Raw genomic sequence first — 24,623 nt, forward strand, 5'->3', positions numbered from 1 at the left:
AGACCCTGTGGCTCATCCTGCCATGCGACAGGGCCACTGCTCAAGGGCCTGCTGTGTGCAGAGCTCTGCAGCCTCTCCTCAGAAGGGAGGTTTATGCTGGGAACAGTGAGGGTGTAGAGGAGATGGTCCTCAGTGAGATCTGGCTCACAACACAGGGCACACGCCCCCTCTTAGGAAGGTCCCTTCCAGCACTAGGAGCCAGGGAGGCTGAGAGTGCTCTGGTTCTCAGATTCCCACCAACCTCCAAAGTCCCTTCCCCCTGAAATTGAGGTCAGGGCCATTCTCTGGAATTTCATCTCATCCCCTGGCTGTTGTCCCACAGGGCCAGCAGGCGAGGGGCCCCAGATGCCAGACAAGGACAGCAAGGCCACCATGGACACAGAAGACACATATGGAAGCAAAGCCAGCTCAGAGCCTCGGAACTTGAGACCTCGTGTGTTTCATAGCATCAAGGTACCTCTCGGGCCAGGCGGGGCCGGGCCTCCAGCCCTGCAGGTTGGGCTGTGTAATGAGGCCGGTTTCTGCCTTCCTCTGTTTCCTCACCTGGAGGGCCCTTGGTTGTGAGGATCAAGGGGACAATTTCTGAAAACACTTTTTATCTTGGATTGGGGTTCATAGACAGTGTCCAGAACATGTCCTTTCCTTCCAGCGATGAAAGAGGAGTTGTCCTGTGGACAGTGGAGGACCAGGACACTCGCCTCCTGTTTCTCTAGAGAAACGAAGTGCCCAAGGAGGCCTGGCTCCACAAGGGTGGCACTAATCATCCAGCATCACTGTCACTAACACCTACTGGGTGCCAGACCCTGTGCCAGGTGGTATTTGTGCATGATTTTTCGTTTTTGGAATCCCAGGGTGCTCTACCACTGAGCTATTTCCTCTCGCCCTTTTATTTTTTATTTTGAGAGAGACTCACTAAGTTGCTCAGGCTGACCTTGAACTTGCTATCTTCCTGCCTCAGCCTTCCTGAGTAGCCAGGATTATAGGTGTGCACCACCACATGTGGCTTGAAGTGAATAGATTAAGCTCTGACATAAATACTCTATTTTTTTAAATTCTTTGAAGCAAGTTTTCTTGGGAATTCTGCCAGTTTTTTAGCAGGAGGAGCACAGACAGACCGGGATGTTTAGGGTGGGGTAGAGTTGGGTGGCTTGGGGATTCAGTGTGTGTGGGTGGTCCCCAGTGCAGTAGCTCTAGGGAGAACTGAGTAACAGTGGGGTGGGAAAGGAGATGGGCCAATTTGGGAGATTTTCCTGGAAAGGGGCCAGGTCGGTGTGAGCGGATCTCTAAGGGTCAAGAGGGCCCCCACCATTCCCGGCTTTGTGGAGATTCTACTCTGAGCCACATGGATCTCTGGTAGCCCTTAGACCCCAGGACAGTTTGTGTAGTTTTGAGGCCTATGTGAGACGCCTTGGGCTATTCCAATAACTAACTAAGTACCCCCCACTCCCACCCCACCCCAACCTGCGCACTCCCACCCCAACCTGACACATCCACTTCGGTCTCTGTCTCCTTTCTTTTCTCTCTCCCTCCCTTTCTGTCCACCTGTCTGACTCTGGTTCCCCCATCCCTACCCCTTCATTCATCCTCTCCCGTCCTCATCCTCCTCTGTTCCATCCCTCTGTCTCCCCACCACCTCCCGTCTCCTACTGTATCCTCCGCTGTCTCCCGGTCCCTCCACCTGTGGCCACCTCTGTGTTCCTCCTGCAGTTCTTCGTCCTATGCCACAGCCTGCTGCAGCTGGCACAGCTCATGATCTCCGGCTACCTCAAGAGCTCCATCTCCACGGTGGAGAAACGCTTTGGCCTCTCCAGCCAGACCTCGGGGCTGCTGGCTGCCTTCAACGAGGTATTGGCCCTGGCCCAGCCACAGGGGTGGACCCCAAAGGAGGCTCACACCCCTAGATTCCACCAACCTCCTCTATTACAACTCTTTCCTTCCCAGGCCCAGAGCAGCCCCCCAACACTGCCCTCCCTGAAACCCTCCTTAGCTTTCTCATCCTACATTGTCCTGGCCCAGAAACTGGCCAGCCATAGTGCAGACAGAGCAGGCCCCTCCTGCCCCCAACTGTCATCCTGTTAGCAGCTGTTCTCTGAGACCCTGCGGCCTTGCCCTTAGAAGCACTTGGCTGGAGGGCACCAGATGTTTTAGAGCTAGGCAGAGTCCCCAACCCATCCACTCATCTTTGGCCTCCTTTACTTTCTCAGACACTTAGCTATTGGCTGTCCCAAGAAGGAATTCGAGAAAGTCACTTCTATTGTCTCCAGAGAGGCTTTAATTACAGCCAGGGCACTCTCCGACCTTGGAGTGTGGCAGGGTGATGCCTTGGAGGAGTGTCTGTCCTCAGAGTTGTCCTGGGAGCAGCAGACAGGCCTTTGCCTGCAGCCCACAGCCAGACAGGAGGAGTGGATAGCTGCTCTGGTGGATTAGGAGATCAGATTCCAGCTGTGCCCAGCCCTCTACCCTGACAGATGTTTCACCCTCAGAGAAGCAATCAGTCTCTTTCCGCCCCTCCCCTGCAGATTTCTGTGAAACTCCCTCGCTTGGGTACTGTGTCATATTCCTCCGGACCTAAAGCCTTCCAGCTGCAGTGTCCCAGAATGTGCCTCAGCACCCCACCCCCAAATCTCAGAAGGGAAAGGTATTTCATCCATAAAATGGACAATGACCGTCCTTCCCAGGGCCAGTTCCACCAACAACCTGTGCTGATATGGCCCCATTCCCCTGCCCCCGGACCCTGGAGCTTGCTCACAGTCACTGGCCAGAAGTGGAGGGGCAAAGGTACACCTTCCCTTGCAATCTCACAGATCCTTTCTAAAATATATTTAGTTGTTTGTTTGTTCATTTATGCAGTACTGGGGATTGAACCCAGATTGTTTTACCACTGAAATACATCTCACAGACCTTATAATTTTTATTTTAGGGCAGGGTCTTGTTAAGTTGCCCATGCAAATTCATAATTCATAATTCATTCAAATTCATAATTCTCCTGCCTCAGCCTCCTGAGTCCCTGGGATTATAGGCGTGAGCCCGCACACCTGGCCACAAGTCCCCTCTAGCATAGCACCCTACGATTGTGATTTAAAGGTTTGAAATTCCAAGCCTTAATCCTCTGGCTTCAGACGTTCTCTGTTGAGTCTCTCATTCATGAAGTCCTGAAGCTCAAAATCAAAAATTTTTCTCCACTGCCCATTCTCCTCCGTGTTCCTAAATGAAATTGATCTTCTAGTTTGTGCTCATTTCTCTTCCCTAAAGGGTCAGCGAGATCCTTCCTAGGAGGACCCAGAATCTATGTTTATAAGAGAGATCAAAATAATGCTTATTCATCCAGCCAGTCCATTTCACAGATAGGAACATGGAGGTGCAGGCCCTTGCCTCTGGGTCTGGTGCTCCACTCTGATGGGTCACCTCATCCCTTTGCAGGTGGGGAACACAGCCTTGATTGTGTTTGTGAGCTACTTCGGCAGCCGAGTGCACCGGCCCCGTATGATTGGCTGTGGGGCTGTCCTGGTGGCCCTGGCAGGCCTGCTGATGACTCTCCCGCACTTTATCTCGGAGCCATACCGCTACGACCACAGCAGCCCCGGTAAGAGCGGGAGGGGCCGGGCAGGAGACCAACAAGAGGCATGACAGTCGACAGTGGTGTGCACCAGGGCCCGTCTGCAGGCTCACGTTAGGCAAGACGGGTCTCCACTTCCCAGGACACTTCCGGGTCCTCTCCATCCACCCCCACTGTCTCCCCAGGCCCAGCCCAGGTGGGTGTCTCTGGCAGGCCTGGGGAGGGAAGCAGGGGGTAGCCCCAGGGTAAAGGGGTGAACCCTTGCAGGCCTTTCTTGGTCAGGGCCGGCTCATACCCCTTAGCTTATTTGAGGTAGGAGCCAATTTACCATGCAGCCTGCGTTAGGGCCTGGCATGTTGTTGGTGCTCAGAAATACTTGAGAATAATAGCAGTATCCCGCAGCAGATCCTCTCCACTGGACACCAGTCTAAGCACTTTCTGTGTATTCGTGCATTTTATCCCCACAAGACAGTGGTGAAAGAAAGAAGGAATGAGTGAGAGAACAAATAAGAAAATGAAAGAATTTAACTCAGGAATTGCACCTTGTTCAACCCAGTGGGATTTTGTTGTGGGCTTCCTTAACAGTCAGACACCTGTCTCTTAGAGAACCACCAAAGCAGCTGAGCATTCGCTCCATCCCTTCCCACTCTCCGGCTCACCGCCTGCTCATCCACCTATCCACCCTCCTGCTCATCTACTTGCCCATCCATCCTCCCACCTACCCACACACCCAGCCACCCAGCCAACCAGAAGTGCCCGTAACAAAACTTCCGTGCTGCCTCCTCTGGGGGACTCAGTCCTTGCCCCCAGGGAGCTCCCAGTCTGGGAAAGAGACAAATACAAAGCCCAATGTGTCAGTTGTGGGAGAAGAGAGACACAGGGATGGGAGGAGGCCAGGGAGGGAGCTGTGCCCTTGCCAAGCATCAGGAAGTTCCCCAGGGCAGGAGAGCTGTCGGAGAACACCCGTCCTCCCTCGCCTCCCTAGTAGCCCTCACCTCTGGAGCTGCTAAGCCCAGGGATGAGAAGATAAAGCAGACATGCCCCAGTTCAGTGCGGGTTGGGGTCAGCATGGACGATTCTGCTACAAGGTCCAGAGCCCAGCACCTTAGGAGACATTGGGAGGGAGCCATTAGAAGTCTGGGTTGAGGAAAGACATTCCCAGCTGCAGGGAGCTGGCAGGAGGTGGGCGGTGGCTGCCCTGGAGAAAAGGTGGGCATTGCAGGAGGAGGGCGGGGCAGGGCCAGAGAAGTGGGGAAGTAGAGTGCACCTGAAGTATGTGGGTGGTTATCCAGGCCTGATGGACAGTTACCTACAGGGCTTCTTGGAAGGCTGAAAAATAATACTTCCATGCATTTCTTTGCTGAGAATTTCCACTTTAACACAGCTTTTCTGTGCAGGGTCACGCAGTTGGCTGAACAAGTGGGTGAGACTCATCATCTCTGAGCCCCCTTCCTGTTGGAACACTCTTGGCTACTTCATTCATCCTTCCACCTTCCTCTAGTATTTATGTTGCTCAGTATTATGTGGCAGGCCATCTGTGAGCCACTGGAGACTCAGGGGTGGGAAAGGCAAATACAATCTTTAGAATCATCACCATTATCTCATGTCCAGTAGATGCCGGGGTGGGGGCACCACTCTCCCTGAGAGGCAGGTGCCACCATTATTTCTTCACTAGTGAGGACACTGAGGTTCAGAGAGAGAAGCTCCCCGCCCACAGCTACTCAGCTGTGCCCAGAGCCCTGCTCTGAACTCCCGAATTATTCTGCTTTTGAGTCCTTCATCTCTAAAGAATCAGTTCTAGGAGATCCATTTCAGAGGTGAGGAGCAGAGGGATCTCATCCACGTCACACAGCAAGGCCGGGGCAGCCTCTGATAGAGGCCCCTGGATCCGTGGCTCTTTCCAGTTTGAGGGAGTGGCCCTTGGAGTCCTGGATCCCACAAAAGGAAGTCTGCAGAGAGAGGGCCATGTTTATACCAAAAAAAACTGAGATAATAATAGTATGAAGATCTCCTCAAGTTTGCTCACCAAATATTGGTGAGCTACAGGGAACAGGCATCTGGTACTAAATTAAGAACTTGTCCTTTCCTGTACTCTGCGTCTGTGTCCTGAGCTGACAGTGCTCCCTCCCCAGAATGAGTGACAAGGGCACTGCCTTCCCTGCCTGGCCCTGTCAGAAGCCCTGGTCTGGCCCCTCACACTTCATGATCCACCGTTCTGAACTTCTCATTCTACTGACACGGAGTCCTCACGCGGCTCAGGGTTTTGCCTGTACCGTGACCTGTCCCTGGAACACTGCCCTTCCCTCTCTTTTTGGAAAATCCTATTTGTTTGTTCTTCTGGACTTAAAAACTCTACCTCTTTTGACCTCTTCACCCCACCATTGCATGGCTCTTCCGGATGCCTCTGCTTACAAAGTTGACACAGGGCAATTTGAGGTCAGGGACTCTGAAGCCAGAGCACCAGAGGTCCTGTCCTATCTCTGCCCCTTGCTGATTGCTGTCTGAGCTTCAGTTTCCTCGTGTGTGAAATGGGGTACCGAGTGCACCTGTACCCTAGGTTTGCCAGGGGATCAAATGATTAGTATAAAGTGCTTAGAACAGTGATTTGCGAAAGTCTGGTAAGTGCTCTTGTCTTAGCTGTGATCCCATTTTTATTCTTTCTCAGAGGATATGTCACAGGACTCTGAGGCTTCCCTGTGCCTGCCCATGACCTCAGCCCCAGCCCCCACTCCTTCCAATGGCAGCTGTTCCAGCTACACAGAGGCCCAGCACCTCAGCGTGGTGGGGATCATGTTCATAGCTCAGACTCTGCTTGGCGTGGGTGGAGTGCCCATTCAGCCCTTCGGCATCTCCTACATCGATGACTTTGCCCACCACAGCAACTCGCCCCTCTACCTTGGTGAGGACCCACCAACTCCTTGGGCTCTGAGGGTCAGGCCAATATCAGGTAGGAGAAAGAGAGGCCTGGGGTGGAGGCTGGGTGTTGAGTCCCTAACCTCCACCCCATCAGGCCAGTAAAGGTCCAGAGAAGCCGTGGAGAGTCCCCAGCTCTGAGAGTGGGAGTGGGCACTTCTTGCCCACTGAGGACTAGACAGGCCCCAACCTGCTGAGGAAAGCCAGGGCCAGAAGGTCCTAACCTAGGCTTTGTGTTGCAGGGATCCTCTTTGCAGTGACCATGATGGGGCCAGGCATGGCCTATGGGCTGGGCAGCCTCATGCTTCGCCTTTATGTGGACATTGACCGGATGCCAGAAGGTGAGTCTCAGGCATGAACATTTGTCCCCAGGAGTATACAGATGCTAGCTCACTGACTGCTGGTTGTATAGGTGCTGAGTTGGGGGACCTAAGTTCAAACCCAGCCGCACCACTGACCTGTTACCCTCTCTGAGCTTCTGCCTCCTCATCCTTGAGGTCATCTCTGTCCTATCTTCCAAGGCTGCAACCAGAATCCAGTGAGGTAGTGAAGAGAAACTGTAAAGTGCCATCTAATGAGAGCTCGCTGTCACGAGCCTTCACCTTGTCACCTGCCCACCCACCTCCAGGCCGCCACCCTGACCTGCTATTGCTGTGGACAAGGAGGAGAACTGGCTCTCTTGGCCTGTGGGGAGCTCCCATATTTAGTGGGGTATAAGTTTCAGGCAGAACAGAGAGGACGACGGAAGAATGAGCAGGACTCAGTGACTCATGTGTCACTTTGAGGGGGACATCGCTGGGGGGGGGCTTAGGGAACCTTCTAGCTCTGATCACCTCAGAGTCTGAGAAATTGCTGGAGGCACCATTTGGGAAACAGTAGTCTCTGATCCAGCTAGAGGTCAGAGTGCACCAAGGATTGGGGCTCTAGCTTGGTCTGAGGTGGCGAGGGGGACGGGTGTTGGGGTTGCCACAGCTCTGGAGCTCTGGGGCAGGGAGGGGATAGAAGGGTATTCCTGTTAGAGCTTGTCACTGTGGCTTCTCATGTCCCTGCTTATCACACCAGCAGCTATGAGCTTCAGGTTGGCCTTCTGCCTACTGCTGCTCAGAAGTTCTCTACCTCCCCTGGAGACTTTCCAGCAGGTCCTAGAAGCCCTGGGTGACATGCGCATGGCTGGCTGGATATTCTCTAGCTCTTGTCCATGGGTGCCTCAGCAAGAACGGGTCTGGGGGTCTCTGTACAGCAGTCACTAGGATCAGTCATGTCCTGCCTCCCTTTCTTCTAGCCCCAAAGCCAGACCTGGGCTCTGGTTGCAACCCCTCTCCTCCCTGGGAGTCAGGGGTTACCTAGGTTTGCCAGATACACCTCTGCTCTGGAGGAAGAGGATGTGTTTTCTGACCGTGTGTGCATTCATCCTGGAAGACGAGGCAGCTCCACTGGCAGATGACACATTTCTGTGGACCGACATGCCACTTCCCAAGTCCCTCTTTCTTTATGGGGGATTTCATAAGGTGGGAGGATTTTGCCTGCTTCAGGCACAGACTGATGCTGTGAGCGGGGGAGTCGAGGAGCTGTGCGTGTGAACTCGCCTCAGCCTGGCACCAAGGCAAGGCAGATAACAAGCGACGAACAAACCAAGTCCTGTGAATGCAAAAGCCACAGCTCTCCCAGACTGCTGGGTGCCAACTGGGTGCCCTGGCCCCTGCCCAGGAGCCGCTGAAGGCCAAGCACCTGGGGAAACAGCTGCACAACTGGTGGTTGCTGTTATCATGCATTTGCAGTTTTATAAATATCTGCAGATGCTGTGGATGTTGAAGGGGGAGGTCCCCAACTCAGCCTGGGGTTTAAGAAGTCCCAGGGCAGATTTGTGCACTGCAGCCAGCAGGTACATCAGGGATAATCCAATCCTAATTAAGCCTGGTGGGGAATCAAAACCATCCAGGGAACTTGTTAAAGGTGCACATTCCTCGGTCACCTTCCACCCCACACCCCACTTCTTGATCATTCCAAGTAGGACTTCTGGGAAGCCAAGTAGTTTTGATCAGCAGCCCCGGAATTTCATGAAGACCTGAGTCCCGACCATTATTTAATATATTAATAATCAAAAAAGTAATGGTAATAGGAAGAGAAGGAAAAAGAAGAGGAGCAAATATTTATATAATATCTACTTTTCTAAGTACATGTATTTTTTGGTAGATTTTTAAAAAATTTAATTAAATTTTTCTTTTAGTTTTACATGTATTAGTTTCCATAATTCTCCAAAAACCCTATGATAGGAAACAAAAAAGCTCTTATCCCCAGCACTCCCCCTAAAACTACTAATATCTGTATGTCACTGCAGGAAGAAACTAAGGCTCAAAGAAGTGAAGTAACTTGCCCAAGGTCATAAGTTAGTAATGGAATCCAGACCCAGTAATCCATTTCCAAAGTCCATGATCTTGACCACTGCACAGAAGAAGTGAAGAAGCTAAGTCCCATAAAGGGTCAAGGACTTGCCCAAGGTCACACAAGATATAATGGCAGAATCAAGAGCAGGAGGCAGGTCTCCTGACTCCGAGCTGGCACTGACTCATGTCTCAAAAGCCAGACCCAGGGTGGTGACCTAGATATGACAGACCACCTGACCCTGATGTCTCCATGGTCTTCTCTTACAGGTGGTATCAACCTGACCTCAAAGGACCCCCGATGGGTGGGTGCCTGGTGGCTGGGCTTCCTCATCTCAGCTGGCATGGTGGCACTGGCTGCCAGCCCCTACTTCTTCTTCCCCAGGGAGATGCCCAAGGAGACGCATGAGCTTAGGTGCCGGCGAAAGGTCTTGGCAGATGCAGCGTCACCTGTCAGCAAGGTAAGCCCCTGTGTCCCTGCCCCAGCCCAGGCTCCGCCCTCCACCTGTGTGTCTTCCTCTGTAGCACTGAACATCGTCCCTCTGGGCCTTGTGTGTCAAGCTTACCAAGATCCTTTCTGTCGGGGCACCTCCCCAGCCCCACAGCCAGTGCCATCAGCTCCTTCCATGGCTGAGGAGCTCTAGGCCCAGAGCTGCAAGTGACTTACCCAGGATCCAAGTTGGCAAGGGTGCACCCAGGCCTGCCCGAGTCCACGTCCTTCCGAGCTGTTCACTTAGTTTTGTAAATTCTGAACGTGCTGTAGGAAGGCGAAGGACTGCCGGGCACAGAGGATGGGTCTGGGAGGATTTCGCGGAAGAGGAAGGTCCTGAGCTGGATGTGAAGGATGGGTGGAAGCCCAGAAACGAGAGGGGCAGCCATTTAGGTGGAGGACAGAGAGGTTGGCTATAGAAGTGAACCTGACCTCTTTGGGGACAGTGAAGGGGACAAATGTGCACTGAGTGCCTCTTCTGGGCCAGGATCCAGACTGGACATTGGAGGTCAGTACACGGTCTCTACCCTTAAAGCGGGCATCATATGGCAAGGAGAAGACTCCTGGGTGAGGACCAGCAGTGGGCAGGATGCACAGGGACAGCCACTGAATGTCCTGCTGACCTCTCAGAGCGGGTGGGCTTCTCAGAGGCCTAACTAGGTGCAGGGATTTGCCTAAGGTCACAAAGCTGGCTGAGAGGCAGGACACTGCGAGCCTTGGAGGGGAGAGACCATCCTGAGCCAGGGGACTCCACGTTTTCTAGTAACTCACAAAAAACACAAGGTATAAAAGACAATAAGTTGACTCCAAATGAAAAAGAAAATGACAAAAGGAAGAGGAGGAGAAAGAAATGCTTTTTTATTTTCTTTGCAATCCTGGGTTTCTTTGCAGTGCCAAGACGTTGAGCATCTAGGCCAGCTCTCTACCACTGACCTACACCACCAGCCCTTTTCGTTTTATTTATTTTTTCAGTACTGGGAAATCAACTAAGGGGATATGACCACTAAGCTAGACCCTTCGCCCTTGTTATATTACTTTGAGTCAGGGTCTCACTAAGGTTGTCTAAGGTGGCCTTGAATTTGTAATCCTCCCGCCTTAGGCTCCTGAGTCGCTGGGATTACAGGAATGTGTCTCCGTGCCCAGCAAAAGAAATGCTTTTTAAAAGTTTAATTTTATGTCACTAATGTCAACTTTACCAATTCTCCTTTAACAATCACACTACATGTCGTTACATCCTGAAAATTTATGCAATAGATTTCCTCTTTTCCCAAGCATAGAAAGCAGTTGTTGAAAAATCACAATCATAAATTAAGTAAGCTACTTGTTGCTAAGTAATTCTAATTTTGAAGGGCCATTTAAAAAATCCTGTTGGATATTTTGCAGCAAGGAGAGTTCTGCTTCACGTGGCAAGTTGGCTGCTGCATGGGCCTCCTTAGAGCAAGGAAGGTTGGGCCAGGATGAAGGCCAGAAGTGTCTCTGCCTGGGGAGGCTGGGGTTTGAACCCAAGCCTGCCTGACTCCTGGTCCAGCTGCCCCACAGAACCTTCCCATCCCACCCAGGCTGGAGCAGAGGGTGTGGACACAGACCCAAGAAAACGGGGCTGGAACAGCCAGCAGGGGCCAGAACAGTTTTTACTGGTGGCTTCAGGGGAAGAAGTGTAAGCAGCTGGTCCTCTAGTCCATCTCGGTGCTGGGTAGATAGAGGGCTGTGGAGGACCAGGGGTGTGTGGAAGTCGGGTGGTGGGTGAGCAGCTGCACAGTGGAGCAGGCAGGGAGCAGCGCTTTGGTAGTGAGGGGATGGGGCTGGATCCACGTGCTGCCTGGGAGTGGGACTGCCCAGATGTGGGTGCCGCTGTACTGTGGAGGCCCCAGAGAGTGAGGCGTGGACGGGGTGCACTGTCTCAGAGACAGAAGCAGGTGTGGGGGAGGACCAATTTCAGGGGAAGAAGACAACTTGGGGACTTCACATTCTCCTTCCCGGTTCTGCCTAGCTCAGGGCCAAAGTTTGGAGGAAATGGAAACTGGGGAGGAGTTCCCAGAAGTGAACGTGATCACAGAGGAGGGTAAGAGGCTGGGTTGCTTGTGTCAGATACTCTTGAGTTGGAGCCTAAATTTGAACGAGAACACCAGTGGGCCATGGGGTGGGTAGGTGGAAGAAGCGAGGGGGCCGCCTGTGTGAGGCTGGGTCACATGTCAGCAGTACGACCTTGAGCAACAAGCCACTTCCCTGTCTACACTGGTGTGTGAGGTGCCTGGAGCAACACTCCCTGTACCTCGGATTCCGAGAATGTGCCAGTCCTGAGTCGGAGCTGCTGCGATTCCCAGAGTTGGGTTTTGAGAGCTGCGTGTGATGATGCTTTGAAACCCCGGCTCTCTGGCTCCCCAGCTCCCTGGCTGTGAACCTGTCTGGCTGTCTGCATTTATTCTGTCAGCACATCAGGGATGGGAATGGGGAGGGTAGGGGGTGAGAGGTTCTTAAAAAAGAACTGAAGGCCGAGAACATGATGATCTGCTTCCAGCAGCTCTCAGGCAATAAATATTGATGTGGGAGGAATCGTTCCTTGGCCTCCTTGAGGCTGTTTGCAGCCTGGTCGGGCTGTTTGCAGTAGCGCTGGGGGCCTGACCCACTAGGGCCACTGATGGGGAGGTGCATGGAGTGGGAGGATAGCCCCAAAGAGCAGAATTGGCTGCCATAAAGTCCAGGTCCCCAGAAAGAGACATGTAGTCTTCTGTAAGGAGAGGGAATGGGCAAGGGGAGAAAAAAATTCACTTAGAAATTCCTTCAACATCCTTTCCTAAGCTTAAGGTTCAGGGCCCCCTGTGCCCTTAGATGTAAATGCAGTTTTTAAAGGTATCCAGGAGATGGTGGTACATAATATAAGGATTCTGTGACCCAGAGAGGGTCTCTGGCCTCAGTCTCCCAATCTGTATCCTGGGCAGTAGATTTTTCAAGGTCTGGTGGCTCTGACAGGTTCAATGCTGTCTCCTCTGAGCATTTTTATAGGGAATTTGAGGGGTGACTCCCACACTCCCTGCTTCGAGGAGCTCTGACATAGTGAAGGAAGGATGGGAGCAGGGAAATCAGGAATGCTCAAGTGCCAGCTCAGTTTTCTCCAGTGGCTGTGGCTGTGACAGTGGTTCTTTGCCTAGGGGTAGGGCTCTGCAGAGTCTGTGGAACAAAGATGGTCCAAGCTTAGGGGCTCCAAGTTTTCTGTCCCCACGTGTGCCTGGGGTGGTGGTGTCCCTATTCAGCCAGTGTTCCTCCTCTGAGAACCTGACCCTGGAGCTGGGCCAGGGGCCAGGAGGGGGCCAGCCAGCTGCTCCCATTCTGTGAAGGATCCCAGCCTTGCTTGGCCTGTGAGCATCACTGGACTCCATGACTTTCTCTTGGGTCATCTTTACCAGGAGTTTATGTGTCTGTTATTTCTGGGAAACCTCTGAGAGTCTGGGATTCTAAAACTATTCAGATTTGAAGTTCTGTGTTTCTAACAGTTGGCAATTCACAGGTACTTGGGTTTTAGTATTCTGAGGTTCTGTACTGGAAATAGAATGAACAGGAATGGGGACAGGAGCCCGAGGTGGTGAAGATTCTTAAAACTCAAGACTTAGAGCTTTTCTATTAGGATCTGCCCACATTCTTCTGGGACTTTCATGTTCCTACTGCAGCCTTTGCAGGCCTTCCTGTCCCCTGAGCAGGTCCCCTCCCAGGCCAGCCTGGGCCCTCTGTGTCCTTCCCACCCCTGGTAGTCCAGATTGTGTCTCCACCCTCACCCCACTGCTCTCTAAGGTCAATAGACTTGAGAGACCATCCAGTTTGGTGGCCCCTGCACCCATCTGTATGAGGCCAAGTTCTGGCCCCAAAGGGCTAAGAGGCTCCCCTTCACCTAGCCCCCCATACAGCTTCCTCATACACACCAGGGATGGAGCCCTTTTTTTGATGGGGGTCTGCTTATGTGGTTTTCAAACCACTCAAAACTTCACCATAAAGAAAATGAAGAGGGATGTCCCCAAGCAGAGCTAAGAGCCTTCTACTCTCTTACACACACACACACACACACACACACTTTATGGCAGTTTTTTTCCCCTGTGCTGGGGCTTCACACTCATGCTAGGCAAGAGCTTTACCACTCAGCTGCACCTCCAGCCCACTACACCAGTCTTTAGAATGAGATTCCAATTAGGGAAAGCATTCTGTTACTAACAACCGTTTGATCTAGTGTGATACCCCCATTGACAGAGAAGAAGACTGAGGTTAAAGAAGAGAGATGACAGGTAACTGATCAGACCCAAGAGGTACCATGTGAGTTTTCTTGGCACCTGAGGCATCCTGCAGCTTCAAGCAGGAGGCAGCCCAGCAGGATTAGGTGCCCTGCATCATATCAGCCCAGCTCTGCTACTTACCAACTCTGAAATCTGTAAAATGAATATAACTTCAGTTCAGGGTTTTTGTAAGAATTAAATGAGGTAAAGGAAAAAACAGGAATGTAGCCAGGTGGGTGCAGTGTGGAGGCACATGCCTATAATCCCAGCTACTCAGGAGTCTGAGGCAGGAGGATCAGGGTTCAAGGTCAGCCTGGGCAATTTAGCAAGATATGTCTCAAAATAAAAAGTAAAAAGCGCCTTGAGCAGTGGCACATGCCTGTGATCCCAGCAGCTCAGGAGGCTGAGGTAGAAGGATCGCAAATTCAAAGCCAGCCTTAACAACTTAGTGAGGTCCTAAGCAAATAGAGAGGCCCTATTTCAAAATGAAAGATGGGGGGCTGGGGATATAGCTCAGTTGGTAGAGTGCTTCCCTCACAAGCACAAGGCCTGGGGTTCAATCCCCAACATCACAAGATAAGTAAATAAATAAATGAAAGGTGAAAAGGTCTTGGGATGTAGCTCAGTGGTAAAGTACCCCTGGGTTCAATCTCCACTACAGAAAAAAGTGAAAAGGGTAGGGAGTATAGCTTATGGTAGAGCTCCCCATGTTAGGCCCGCTCTTAAAAAGAAAAGACCACCCTCTTTTTTAATATTATTTTTAAATGCTTAAATTTATTTTTAATTTTCTGAATTATTTCAATTTTTTAATTGGCAAGTAAAAATTGTACATATTTATGGCATAGCAAATGTTGTTTTGATAAATACATGCATTGTGGAAGGACTAAATGAAGCTATTTAATGTATGCATTGCCTCACATACTTATCTTTTGGGTGTGTATGGTAAAAATACTTAAAATCTACTCTGCTCTTTTAGCAATTTTCAAGTATACGATATCATGTTAGTAACTGTAGTCACCATAGTATAAAATAGATCTCTTGCACTTATTTCTCCGGACAACCTGAAGTTTTGTGTCCTTTGATCAACATCTCCCTGTCCCTCCTCTCCAGGCCTGGGCACTACCATTCTCTGCTTCTGAGTTCCACTTCCTCAGATTCCACATATAAATGAGATCAGGCAGTATCTGTCTTCCTGGGTCTGGCTTATTTCACTTAACATAATATACTCCAGGTTCATCCATCCTGTCACAAATAGCAGCCTTCCTTCTTTTTTAAGAACAGCACTCTGTTGTTAGAGACCACATTTTCTTTATTTATTATCATAACTTAGGTTGATTCCAAATCTTGGTTACTGCGAAAAATGCTGCAGTAAGCATGGTCATGCATCTCCCCACCTCACCCAACCCCAGGCTAAAACAACAAACATTTCTTGTTGCTAGTTCTGAAAGTCTGAGCCAGGGTGCATGGTCATGTTCTGGTGAGGGCTTTTGGTTCCTTCTTGCTTTGTTCTCGAAATGCATAGCAGAACCAGATGTCTCCTTGATATATTAATTCATTTCTTTGGAAATACATCCAGTAGTAGAATTGCTTGTTTATGCTGTAGTTCCTTTTTTTTTTTTTTTAATTTTTGAGGAACTTCCATACTGTTTTCCATAATAGCTATACTGATTTACATTCCTACCAACAGTGTAAAAGTTTCCCTTTTCTCTGGTTACTAGACAGCCCTTGTTACTTTTTGTCTTTATTATAATAGCCATTCTAACTACAGCAGGTGGTGCCGTGATGCTTCTATACGCCCCCTTCCCGCCCGCTATACCCAGGGTCACTCTACCACTGAGCTCCATCCCCAGCCCTTTTTATTTTATTTTGAGAAAGGATCTCGCTAAGTTTCTAGACTGACTTCAAACTTGGTGATCCTCCTGACTCAGCCCCTTGAGTAGCTGGGAATACAGGCCTGCATCACCAGGCCCTGCTGGTCCTGAGTTTTCCAATAGTCAAAGGGGAAAAGAGTGACTGGTTACAGGAATCTCATTGAAAAAAAGCTGGAAGCTTAGTTCATTCCTCATAGAAGCTCATACCCGCGGGTGCTCTGCTAAAGACCTCTCCCCCCATAGAGGGCTGTGAAGACTTAGATGCCCCGCTCCTACGGCTGCTTCTCATGGTGATATGAGATGGAATTTGAGAGCTGTCAGTGAATTCCATATTGTCCACCAAAGACAGCCCAGGCTCCATGGGATTGGGGACCCCAGGACAGGACCTTCTGGAACTCAGTTCCATGCATAGGTTAGCTCCAGGATCCCTGGAGGCCCAACAGCCAATCGGGCCTCCGTGGGCTGAGCTACATAGTGTGCTGTGCCCACATCTTGCCACAGTCAGCACAGAGCCCTCAGAGGGGAAGTTCCAACAGCCCTCTGCCCAGGCCTGCTGACCCGGGGAAACCACAGCCCAGATGGGTCCCACTCCAAGCTCCCCTTGAGCAGAAATACAATGTTTCCTGTTTTTGGAACCCACTATTAGTCATCTGTCCTCAAAACAAATAAGGGATAAGAGGCGGAAACCTACTGGGAACACAGAGGACAGGAGCAAGGGGTAAGTTAGGGCTTCTGATAGTCACAGAATAAAGCTCAATCCTTTAGTCTGGCCCCAAGCCTGGTAGATCTGGCCCCAGTCCCTCTCTAGCCCCAAGTTGCTGCCCAGCTAGTCACCTGCTGTAATCAGGCTGGTGTCCCAACTGCCTGCCCCCATACAGGCTTCTTCTCACTGCCATACGTTAGTTTATACTAAGCCCTGCTTCAAATCACCTCTCCCTTCCTTCTACCCAGTCCCAACCCAACTCCTTCCTACCAACTCCTTCTGACTTCCCTGGCCCCCCAGATCAGTCCCTCCTTTCTGGTCCTCACACCCCACGCTCTTTTTCACAACAAGAGTCAGAGATACGGGAAAGCCTGGCTTTGAGAGTCTGATCTACCAATAACTTGTGGTGGCATTTCTCTTTGGGGGCCTCAGACTTCTCCTTTGTAAAGAGGGTAAACAAATGATGCCTACATCAAATAGGCTCTAGTGGGAATTTCATGACATGGTGGATGTGACTGTGTAGACCTTAAAAGGATGTACATGTGGGAACAGATGACACTACTGATATTTTTACTATTTACCTGAAGATGAGGAACTCACCAAGATTCTGCTTGTTTTTCAAGGATAAGCCTAAATCACCCTGATAAGAATGTTGGAAAGCTCTCAGTCTCTCTCCAGCTTCTCCTCTTTCCTTCCTTGGGCAGCACCTGGCTCCACCGTGGTGTCCTTCCTAGGCCACTCTCCCATCGCAAGAACAAGGCCAAAAGAAATACCCAGGAGCCACCTTATATAATTCTAAATTTTCTTTTTTCTTTTTCTTTTTTTTTTAGTTGTTTACAGACCTTTATTTTGTTTATTTGTATGTGGTGCTGAGAATCAAACCCAGTGCTCCACCACTGAGCCACAACCCCAGCCTCTAATTCTAAATTTTCTAACAGCCACACTCAAAAGTAAAAGAAATTAATGTTAATAATTCTATAGTATATAGAATAATATCTAAAATATTCTAATTTGGGCATATAACCAATATAAAAAAAATAATGAAGTCTTTTACATTGTTGACACTAAGTCTTCAAGATATAATGAGTATTTTACAATTAGGACATATCTCAATTTGAACTTGCCATATTTTAGGTGCTTAGCAGCCAGATGTGGCTCTAAGGTATAAGTGAATAGGTCCAGGTGTCTCACCTGAAGAAAATTTCAATGATGAGATTTCAGGCCCCTTCAAATTATACTACTGGGGCTGGGGATGTAGCTCAGCGGTAGAGCACTTGCCTAGCATGTGTGAGGCACTGGGTTTGATTCTTAGCATTGCATATAAATAAATAAAATAAAGGTTCATTAACAACTAAAAAAAAAAAAATCATACTAGTAAGATGTCTCCTAACGCTGCCGTCCTGACCAGGGCAGCTAGCTGACTCAGAGGGTTTAGAGGAGAAAACATGAGTTACCTACCTGCAAGCTGGAGCTCAGGTCTTAGTTCTGCTGCTTTCAAAATGTGTGTTGTTGAACAAGTCACCTAATCTCAGAGCTTATTTGCTCACATGTGAAGAAGTGTCCGGCTCCTTCTGCAGGTCTCAGAGAAGATGGAGCAGGTTTATGCACATGAAGCCCTTGGTCCACATCCCTGTGGCCTGAATCTCAGTTCTGCTAGTCCCTGGGGTGCTCTGGGAACCCTTTGCTGGTCTCTGAACATCACAGTGCTAGAGCTCCCTCCCAGCATGTGCATCTCCTCTTGATGTTCTCATTATTCTTCCAAGAACCTGGCAATGCTGGCTGGAGCTGTCTCTTATACTCCTTCTTTTAATGGGAATTTGTCTGATGCTCACTGTTTTGCCCCAGGCCCTGTGCTAGGAACCAGGGTTTCAACAGAGAACAAGATAAACATGATTCTTGCTTTTATAGTGCTCAGAGTCCAGCAGGGAAGATAGACACAGAGCAAGGTTTGACCCAGACCTAAGTGTATATAAAGTAGATTTTTTTTTCTTGGTCCTGTACTGGGTATTGAACCCAGAGGTGCTCTACCATTGAGCTGCATCTCTAACCTTTTTTCTTTTTTATTTTGAGTTACCCAGGCTGCCCTCAAACTTGCTATTCTTCTGCCTCAGCCTCCCGAGTCACAGATTATAGGGTGCTACTGCGCATAGTGATAAGCAGGTATTATTTATTTTCTCTAAGAATCAACATAACTTCTACTTTAAAGGCCTATACTGCCAGATCTGACAAAAACTAAACCTCAGCCCTTCTCAAGGATCTCCCACCAAGTTGAAGCAAAGTTCCTGAGGTTTTTAGTGCCCAGGCTCCAGGTAGGCCCCACACCACCCATGTCACTACAGTCATGCCCACCTGCTATCTTGACCCATATGGTACCTATCAGTGTGCTTGGAGCAGAGGAGTCTTGTGTGGCTGGGACCACAGGGGCCCAACCTCCCTAGGGCATCCTGTAGCCTGGTATTCAGAGGTGACTTGCCTCCCTGGGCCTCATCTCTGAGGGTGGCTCCCAACTTCTTACAGAACCCAAAGAGGGCTCAGTGTCTGTTGCAGCCTGGTTTCCAGAGTTTTGTTGCTCACTCTCCCAGGCCTCCCTCTCCTCACACACCCTGCTTCAACCCACAGAATTTTCCCAATGGCCTCAAGCTTTGAAAACAAAAGCTAGTAGGCAAAACCTGGCAACTCATTAGTGCTCTCTGCCTTGCCACAAAAGTCCCCTGAGGCCAGGAAACCCAAAGCCTGCTCCCTGCTGGAATGAAAGAAGGGAGGAGCCAGGGAAACCCCTGGGGAGAGGAACAGAAGGAATGAAGGTTTGAATGAATCGCCCTGCAGGGACAGGACAGGCTTTTAGCAGCCAGCCCAGGGAGCAAGGCAAGGATGAGGATGCTGGCCATCCCTACAGGATTCTGAAATGTGGGGAGATCCAGCATTTGCCTCATGAGGTCCACTAAAAATACAGAGAAGAAAGATGTCAGACCCTGACAAAGGGTGGCCAGGTCTGAAGGTAACTCAGGGAGACAAGAGGGAAAACCTGAGGAGTCCAGCCCACCCGCCTGATGGCACCCAGCCTCCTGGACCACACTCCAGTTATGGAGAGCTGACTGGCTCCCAGGGCAGCCTCTTCCAAATTATTCTTTATCGTGGACTTACATAGTCTTCCATAGAATTGGTTCCTTCTCATTCCGAGCTCACGCTGCATAGCGGAACGTATGAAATCAGGCCCCATTTGGTCACTTAGACATTTGAATGAACCTGTATCAGTACCAACTTCTCCAAGACTTAGTTTCCTCATCTAAAAAGTGTGCATAGTGATAGCACCTGCCTCACAGTGTTTGGGCTGGGATGCAGGAGAATCACCCGGGCCTCAGCGGCCTTGGCTGCCTCCCTCCTGCAGGCTGTAGCAGCTCAGAACTCAGACTCTGGAATGGAGCTGTCTGTCCAGGTTTGACACTAGGTGGGCCACTTTCTAGTGGTGTGACTTGAGGAAAGTTACTTCATCTTTGTGTATGTTTGGTCATGTGAATAAAAGGGCTTTTCACCGCATCTACTTCGAAAGCTGTGGGGAGGGCACCGTGAGTTCTGTGCAAGTTCTTAAAACTGTGTAGTCAGTGCATGGAGCAAGCACGTAGGCATTAACCACTGTTTATTATTATTTCCTTCCAAAATGGTGATTGTGCCCACCCCCACAAGCCTTCTCTTCCCCAGACCTCTCCTTCAGGAGTTGCGTGGAGGCCATCCTTGTCCAGGTTGAGGCTCCTTCTCCGTGGTGTCGGTGGGCATCCTCACAGCATTGGCCCAGAGCTGAGCACATCCTCCAGGGGTGGCTTGACTTTTCCCAGGGAGGAAAGGGGGCTGTTTTCTCTTGTCCTAACCCTCCAGCTCCCATTCTGTGCCAGAAGACGGTAAAGAACAGGATGGGCCCGGAGACCCACACCATCCCCACCTCATGATAGCCCAGCTCACTGGAGGTACTTGCTCCTGGTGACTGTCCAGGTGATTGACAGTCATGAATGACATAATAACTGAAGACAGAGATATGGTTGTCATCATGTTGGTGAAGCTGATGGTGGTGGGAGTGGAAAAGATTTTAATGGTGACAGCAACACAGATGATGGTGGTGTTGGGATAGCTGTGACACCATTGACGGCAGCAGTAGGAGTGACATTAATAATGATGTGAGGAATGGAGATAATTGGTGGTGAGAGTAGTGATGATGACAGGATCATGAGTTGACGGTGTTCCTGGTGACATTGGTGGTGATATGGGTGGTGGTGATGAAGATGAGGTTGGTGACACTGATAGTGGTGAAGACCCTGGCAAAGATAATGATGGTGTTCAAGACAGTGATCATGTTCTTGATGATTCTGATAATCATATTGGTTCAGGTGACGATGATAACAATCCCAATTGTTGTGCTGGTTGGTGATGGTGGAAACTGTGACAGAGACAATGGTAGTAATAATCATGTTGTAATGATAGTATCGTTTCGAATCAACTGGTCATGTATTCAGGATATTGGAGATATGATTTGGGCCGATTTTTAAGGTAACAGGAATAATACTGATGATGATAGTTATGGTGGTAATTTTCATGGTCGAGCTGGTGACTACTAATATGCTAATGATGGTGATGACAAAGTTTAGCTATAGGAATTTGAATCCAAGGACATTTAACCACTGAGCCATACCCCCAGCCCTTTTTCATATTTTATTAGTATTCATATTTTATTATTATTTTAGAGACAAGGTCTTTGTAAATTGCTTAGAGCCTCACTAATTTGCTGAGGTTGGCTTTGAACTTCCAAACCTCCTGCCTCAGCCTCCCAAACCACAGGGATCACAGATGTGTGCCAACCACCCTGCCATTATTCCCTCTCTTAAAACCCTCTGTTGAGTACCTATAGGGCCAAGAACAAATGGAACACTGTTGGCCTCCATTGTGTCTGATAAAGTGACAGAGCTTCCTCTCTCCCCACCCTCCCAGAGCTTCCTTGAGTCCAGAGCCATCTCTGGGTAGGATCTCTGGCATCCAGCTGACTACCCTTGATTGTATGTTTCCCCAGGGTGAGAACTCTCGCTCTGAGCAGAACCCTGGGGAGTCCCTGAAGAAGCAGGATGGCCTAATCCAGATTGCACCAAACCTGTCTGTGATCAAGTTCATCAAAGGTGAGTGAGTTCAGGCCAGGTGCTGGGGAGGCAGGGCCAGAGGACCATGCGTGACCCAACCCCTACCTGCCTTTCTCCATTCACCTTCTATTCCTGCAGACCTGTCATGAGCACCACACATTCCTTCTGAGTCTTGGCTGGGAACATCTTGTGAGTCTCTACTCTCTGCCCAGAACATCTACTTTTATTGCTGTCTGTCAAAATCTTTCTTGTCCCTCTAGGTCGAGCTCAAGAGCCACTCTTTGCTTCAGCATGCCTGGCTCTCTAGCAAGCAAGGCTGCTTCCCTCCCTCCTTTGGGCTCTCAGAACCCTCAGAGCTTCTGTATCAGCTCAGATCTGTGCCATGTACTTATCCAGCCCTTCCTCTAAGTGAGGAGTCTCTGAAGGTCAAGGCCTGAGCTCTTCCTCTCCCACCCACCAACGAGCCTGCAAACAGGGCCTCAGTAAATACTTGTTAAAGTCCCAGGCTGTGGCATAGATGAGGGAGATCTGGGCTGAGATCTAGAGACCTGAGCTTTTATTCTGGGTCTTTGCTTCTCTCTGGGCTTCGGTTTCCTCCATGCAATTTCTCAATACAGTAAGACTCAGAATCAATGAGATAAGAATAATGCAGCTCAGATCAATCCCGTCACCAGAGTCCACAAGAGACCAGGCAGTCTTTTCTAAAGAGTCCAACCCCATGAACACTGATTGAGTGCCTGCTGTGTGGCAGGCTCTGGGAGAGCCCTAGATGGAAAGTCAGACAACCTGGACTTGAGGCCGGCCCACCACACTAGCCAGTGTACAGTCTGGTAGGGTTCCTTTCCTTCCCTGAGTTTCCTCATCTGAAAGATTGGGTCAGTAATCTTTGCCACTCTCAAGGATGATAGCCCTAATCAAATGGGATGATAAATGGAAAGTCCCTATACGTTGTTTTTAAAACTGTACTTCCAAAAGGAACAATTCTTCCCATCACCACTCCTACCCTACAGTTCTTATTATGACCAAACCCTAGAAGAGTAAATGGAGCTGCTTGTGGTTCAGGATGGTGTCATTCATAATCCCTCACTGGGAACTTTTCAACAGGGAAGAATTAGGTGCAATCCTTGGGAAGAGCTTCTTAAGACTCGACGTTGGGGGTATTAGGAATCTAGCTCCCAGCCCCGATCCCTGATCTCCAGCACTCCCAGGAAAAGGGATGCCTGGACTCCATGAGGTTGAGCCTCGAGGCAGGGGCCTGGATTCCCTAACCTCAGGTCATCCCCAGCTGCTGGAAGCCCTCAGCACACTGCACCATGGAAGAGCTTATTAATCACTGCTTTGGCTCCTGCCCAGAGGGAAGTTGGAGCCAGTTGCTGAAATTGAATCCTAGAGTTGGGGTTCTAGGCCAGCTTGTCTCTGGTAGTTTTAAGCTTCTACATGAGCCTGCAGGAGACCATGACAGGGCTGACCATGGGCCCTGTGGCCAGTTAGCCAGCCTGATTTCTGGGCTTCTTCTGAGCTCCACAGGGGCCAGTCTGACCCACAGCCTGGCCTTGACCACCTGGAATCATGGGAGATGTCTGATGGAGGATACGAGGTTCCTGAGCTGGGGGAGGCTAATGAGGGAGACTGACCAATGAGGGAGACATTGTCCTTGGGTTAAAGCAAGCCCCTGGCCCATGGTATCGGTCCTAAACTGAGTGGGCCTGTCCTATTTGGGGCAGGTACAGGCCTCTGAGTTGAGAGAGGCCCCTGGCTTTGTCACCGAGTGACTGTCTGCCCTGGTGTGTCTGAGGGTGGAGACCGGGCTGAGCTGAGGGAAGCCCTGTCTTTTCAGGAAGACTTGCCTTTGAGCCGGAGGCAGGCCCTAGAATTCCCTTTCAGGTAGTGCTGAGTGAAAGGCATAGCCCTGTCCTCCAGGAATTTTCCATCTGTTCTGGAGAAGGCTGTGGGTTCTGAGATGGAGGATGTGCCTATAGTTCACTGCAGTGATTAGTGCAAGAAACCATCAGTGGATGGAACTCTCTGAAGTCAGGCTGCCAGAGAGGCTAGGAGTGGAGCGGGAGGGAGGAGGAGATCCAGGGAGAATGGCACTGCAGTAGGAGTCAGGGGACTCTGGGGAATTCCTGGCCTTGCTCTGGTTGAACCTGGGCCTGGGCGTGTCCCTGCCCCTTGCTGGGCCCCACCTTGCAGTGAAGGTATAACTTGAGTCTGTATAACTTGGGTCAAGCCATAGCAAAAATCCCCTGGCACATACAGGACCTCAGATGCCTCAGCCAGGCAGCTCACAGGAGGGAGGGAGGGAGGGAGGGAGGGAGGGAGAGAGGCCCAGCAGCCACCTGGGGTGAAGGCCAGGCCATGCTGCTGCACTGCAAGTACTGGCTGGATGGGTTTTGTGCAGAGGGGGAATTCCATAGCCCCGGCCCCCTCCCACCCCACCTGGACCATCTCTCTTTATTTCCTGGCTTCTAAGGAAACAGCTCCTCTCCCCACCCAAGGCACTAAGGCACCAGCTGGCTTGGCCCCGCAGCCTGGCAAATGCTCTGCTTCTCTTCCTCCCTCACCCCTGACTAACTTCAGTCTTGCCTGCTGCAGGTAGAAACACGGCTCTCCCTCTTTTGCTGAGAGTGGAGAGGGGAACATGTGAACACAGAAAGTGCCTTTGGATGTTCCCTGGGCTGCCCCTATTGATGAGGGCACTGGACCTCAGAGGGCAAGGGACTTACCGTCCCTGTGTTCCACACAGGTTAGCAGACCTGCAGTGAGGCAAAGCACTGTTTTTAGGGACAGGAGATGGGGCGGGCGGGCGAGTCATCAGTGCCCCAGCGGCCGCCTCTGTTCCACGCTCCAAGCTTGGGCCATGCTGGGTTTCTACAGAATTCTTTTTCCTTCAGAGTCTGCCTCTCCAGGACCCCTCTAGGTTTGTCCCAACTCCAGGAAGCCTCCCAGAATTACGCCTTCTAGGGTTTCACCTTCTCTAGAGGCCTTAGATTCGGCCCCAGACATTTTGATATTTGAACACATATTCATTGTCATTCCTTCATTTCTTCATTCATTCTTCATTTGTGTATTGAGTGCCTCCTGTGCCCCTGCTCTGGAGGTACAGTAATTAACACAACAGTCTAGAAAACAAAACAACAACAATAAAAACCTGATCTTAAAAAAAAAAAAAAAAAAAAAAAGGTTGGGAAGACAATAAAACAGTTAAATGAAGAAAATGTGTAATCTGTTAGGCAAAATGTTCTGGAGAAACTAGGGATGCAGGCTTGGGTTGGGAACCCAGGAGGGAGGACTAGGTCTGGGTCAGTTTGGAAAGAGCTACAGCAGGAC

The 24,623-nt window shown here is 50.2% G+C and overlaps 1 protein-coding gene across 8 annotated transcripts in view; it reads left to right on the forward strand.

The window, feature by feature from the left end:
- Window positions 1-24,623, forward strand: part of Slco2b1 (solute carrier organic anion transporter family member 2B1) — a 55,957-nt gene that overhangs the window by 19,608 nt on the left and 11,726 nt on the right. For all 8 annotated transcript variants that reach the window (XM_078046677.1, XM_040284954.2, XM_005323200.5 and 5 more), the window contains 7 exons: window positions 323-453; window positions 1,708-1,845; window positions 3,421-3,583; window positions 6,222-6,455; window positions 6,712-6,810; window positions 9,121-9,311; window positions 21,230-21,332. In XM_078046677.1, coding sequence (XP_077902803.1) covers window positions 346-453; window positions 1,708-1,845; window positions 3,421-3,583; window positions 6,222-6,455; window positions 6,712-6,810; window positions 9,121-9,311; window positions 21,230-21,332 — 1,036 coding nt within the window. In that variant the 5' untranslated portion in view covers window positions 323-345. The remainder of the gene's footprint in view (window positions 1-322; window positions 454-1,707; window positions 1,846-3,420; window positions 3,584-6,221; window positions 6,456-6,711; window positions 6,811-9,120; window positions 9,312-21,229; window positions 21,333-24,623) is intronic.

Source organism: Ictidomys tridecemlineatus, chromosome 4 (genome assembly GCF_052094955.1).
Source record: "Ictidomys tridecemlineatus isolate mIctTri1 chromosome 4, mIctTri1.hap1, whole genome shotgun sequence".
Lineage (NCBI taxonomy): Eukaryota > Metazoa > Chordata > Mammalia > Rodentia > Sciuridae > Ictidomys > Ictidomys tridecemlineatus.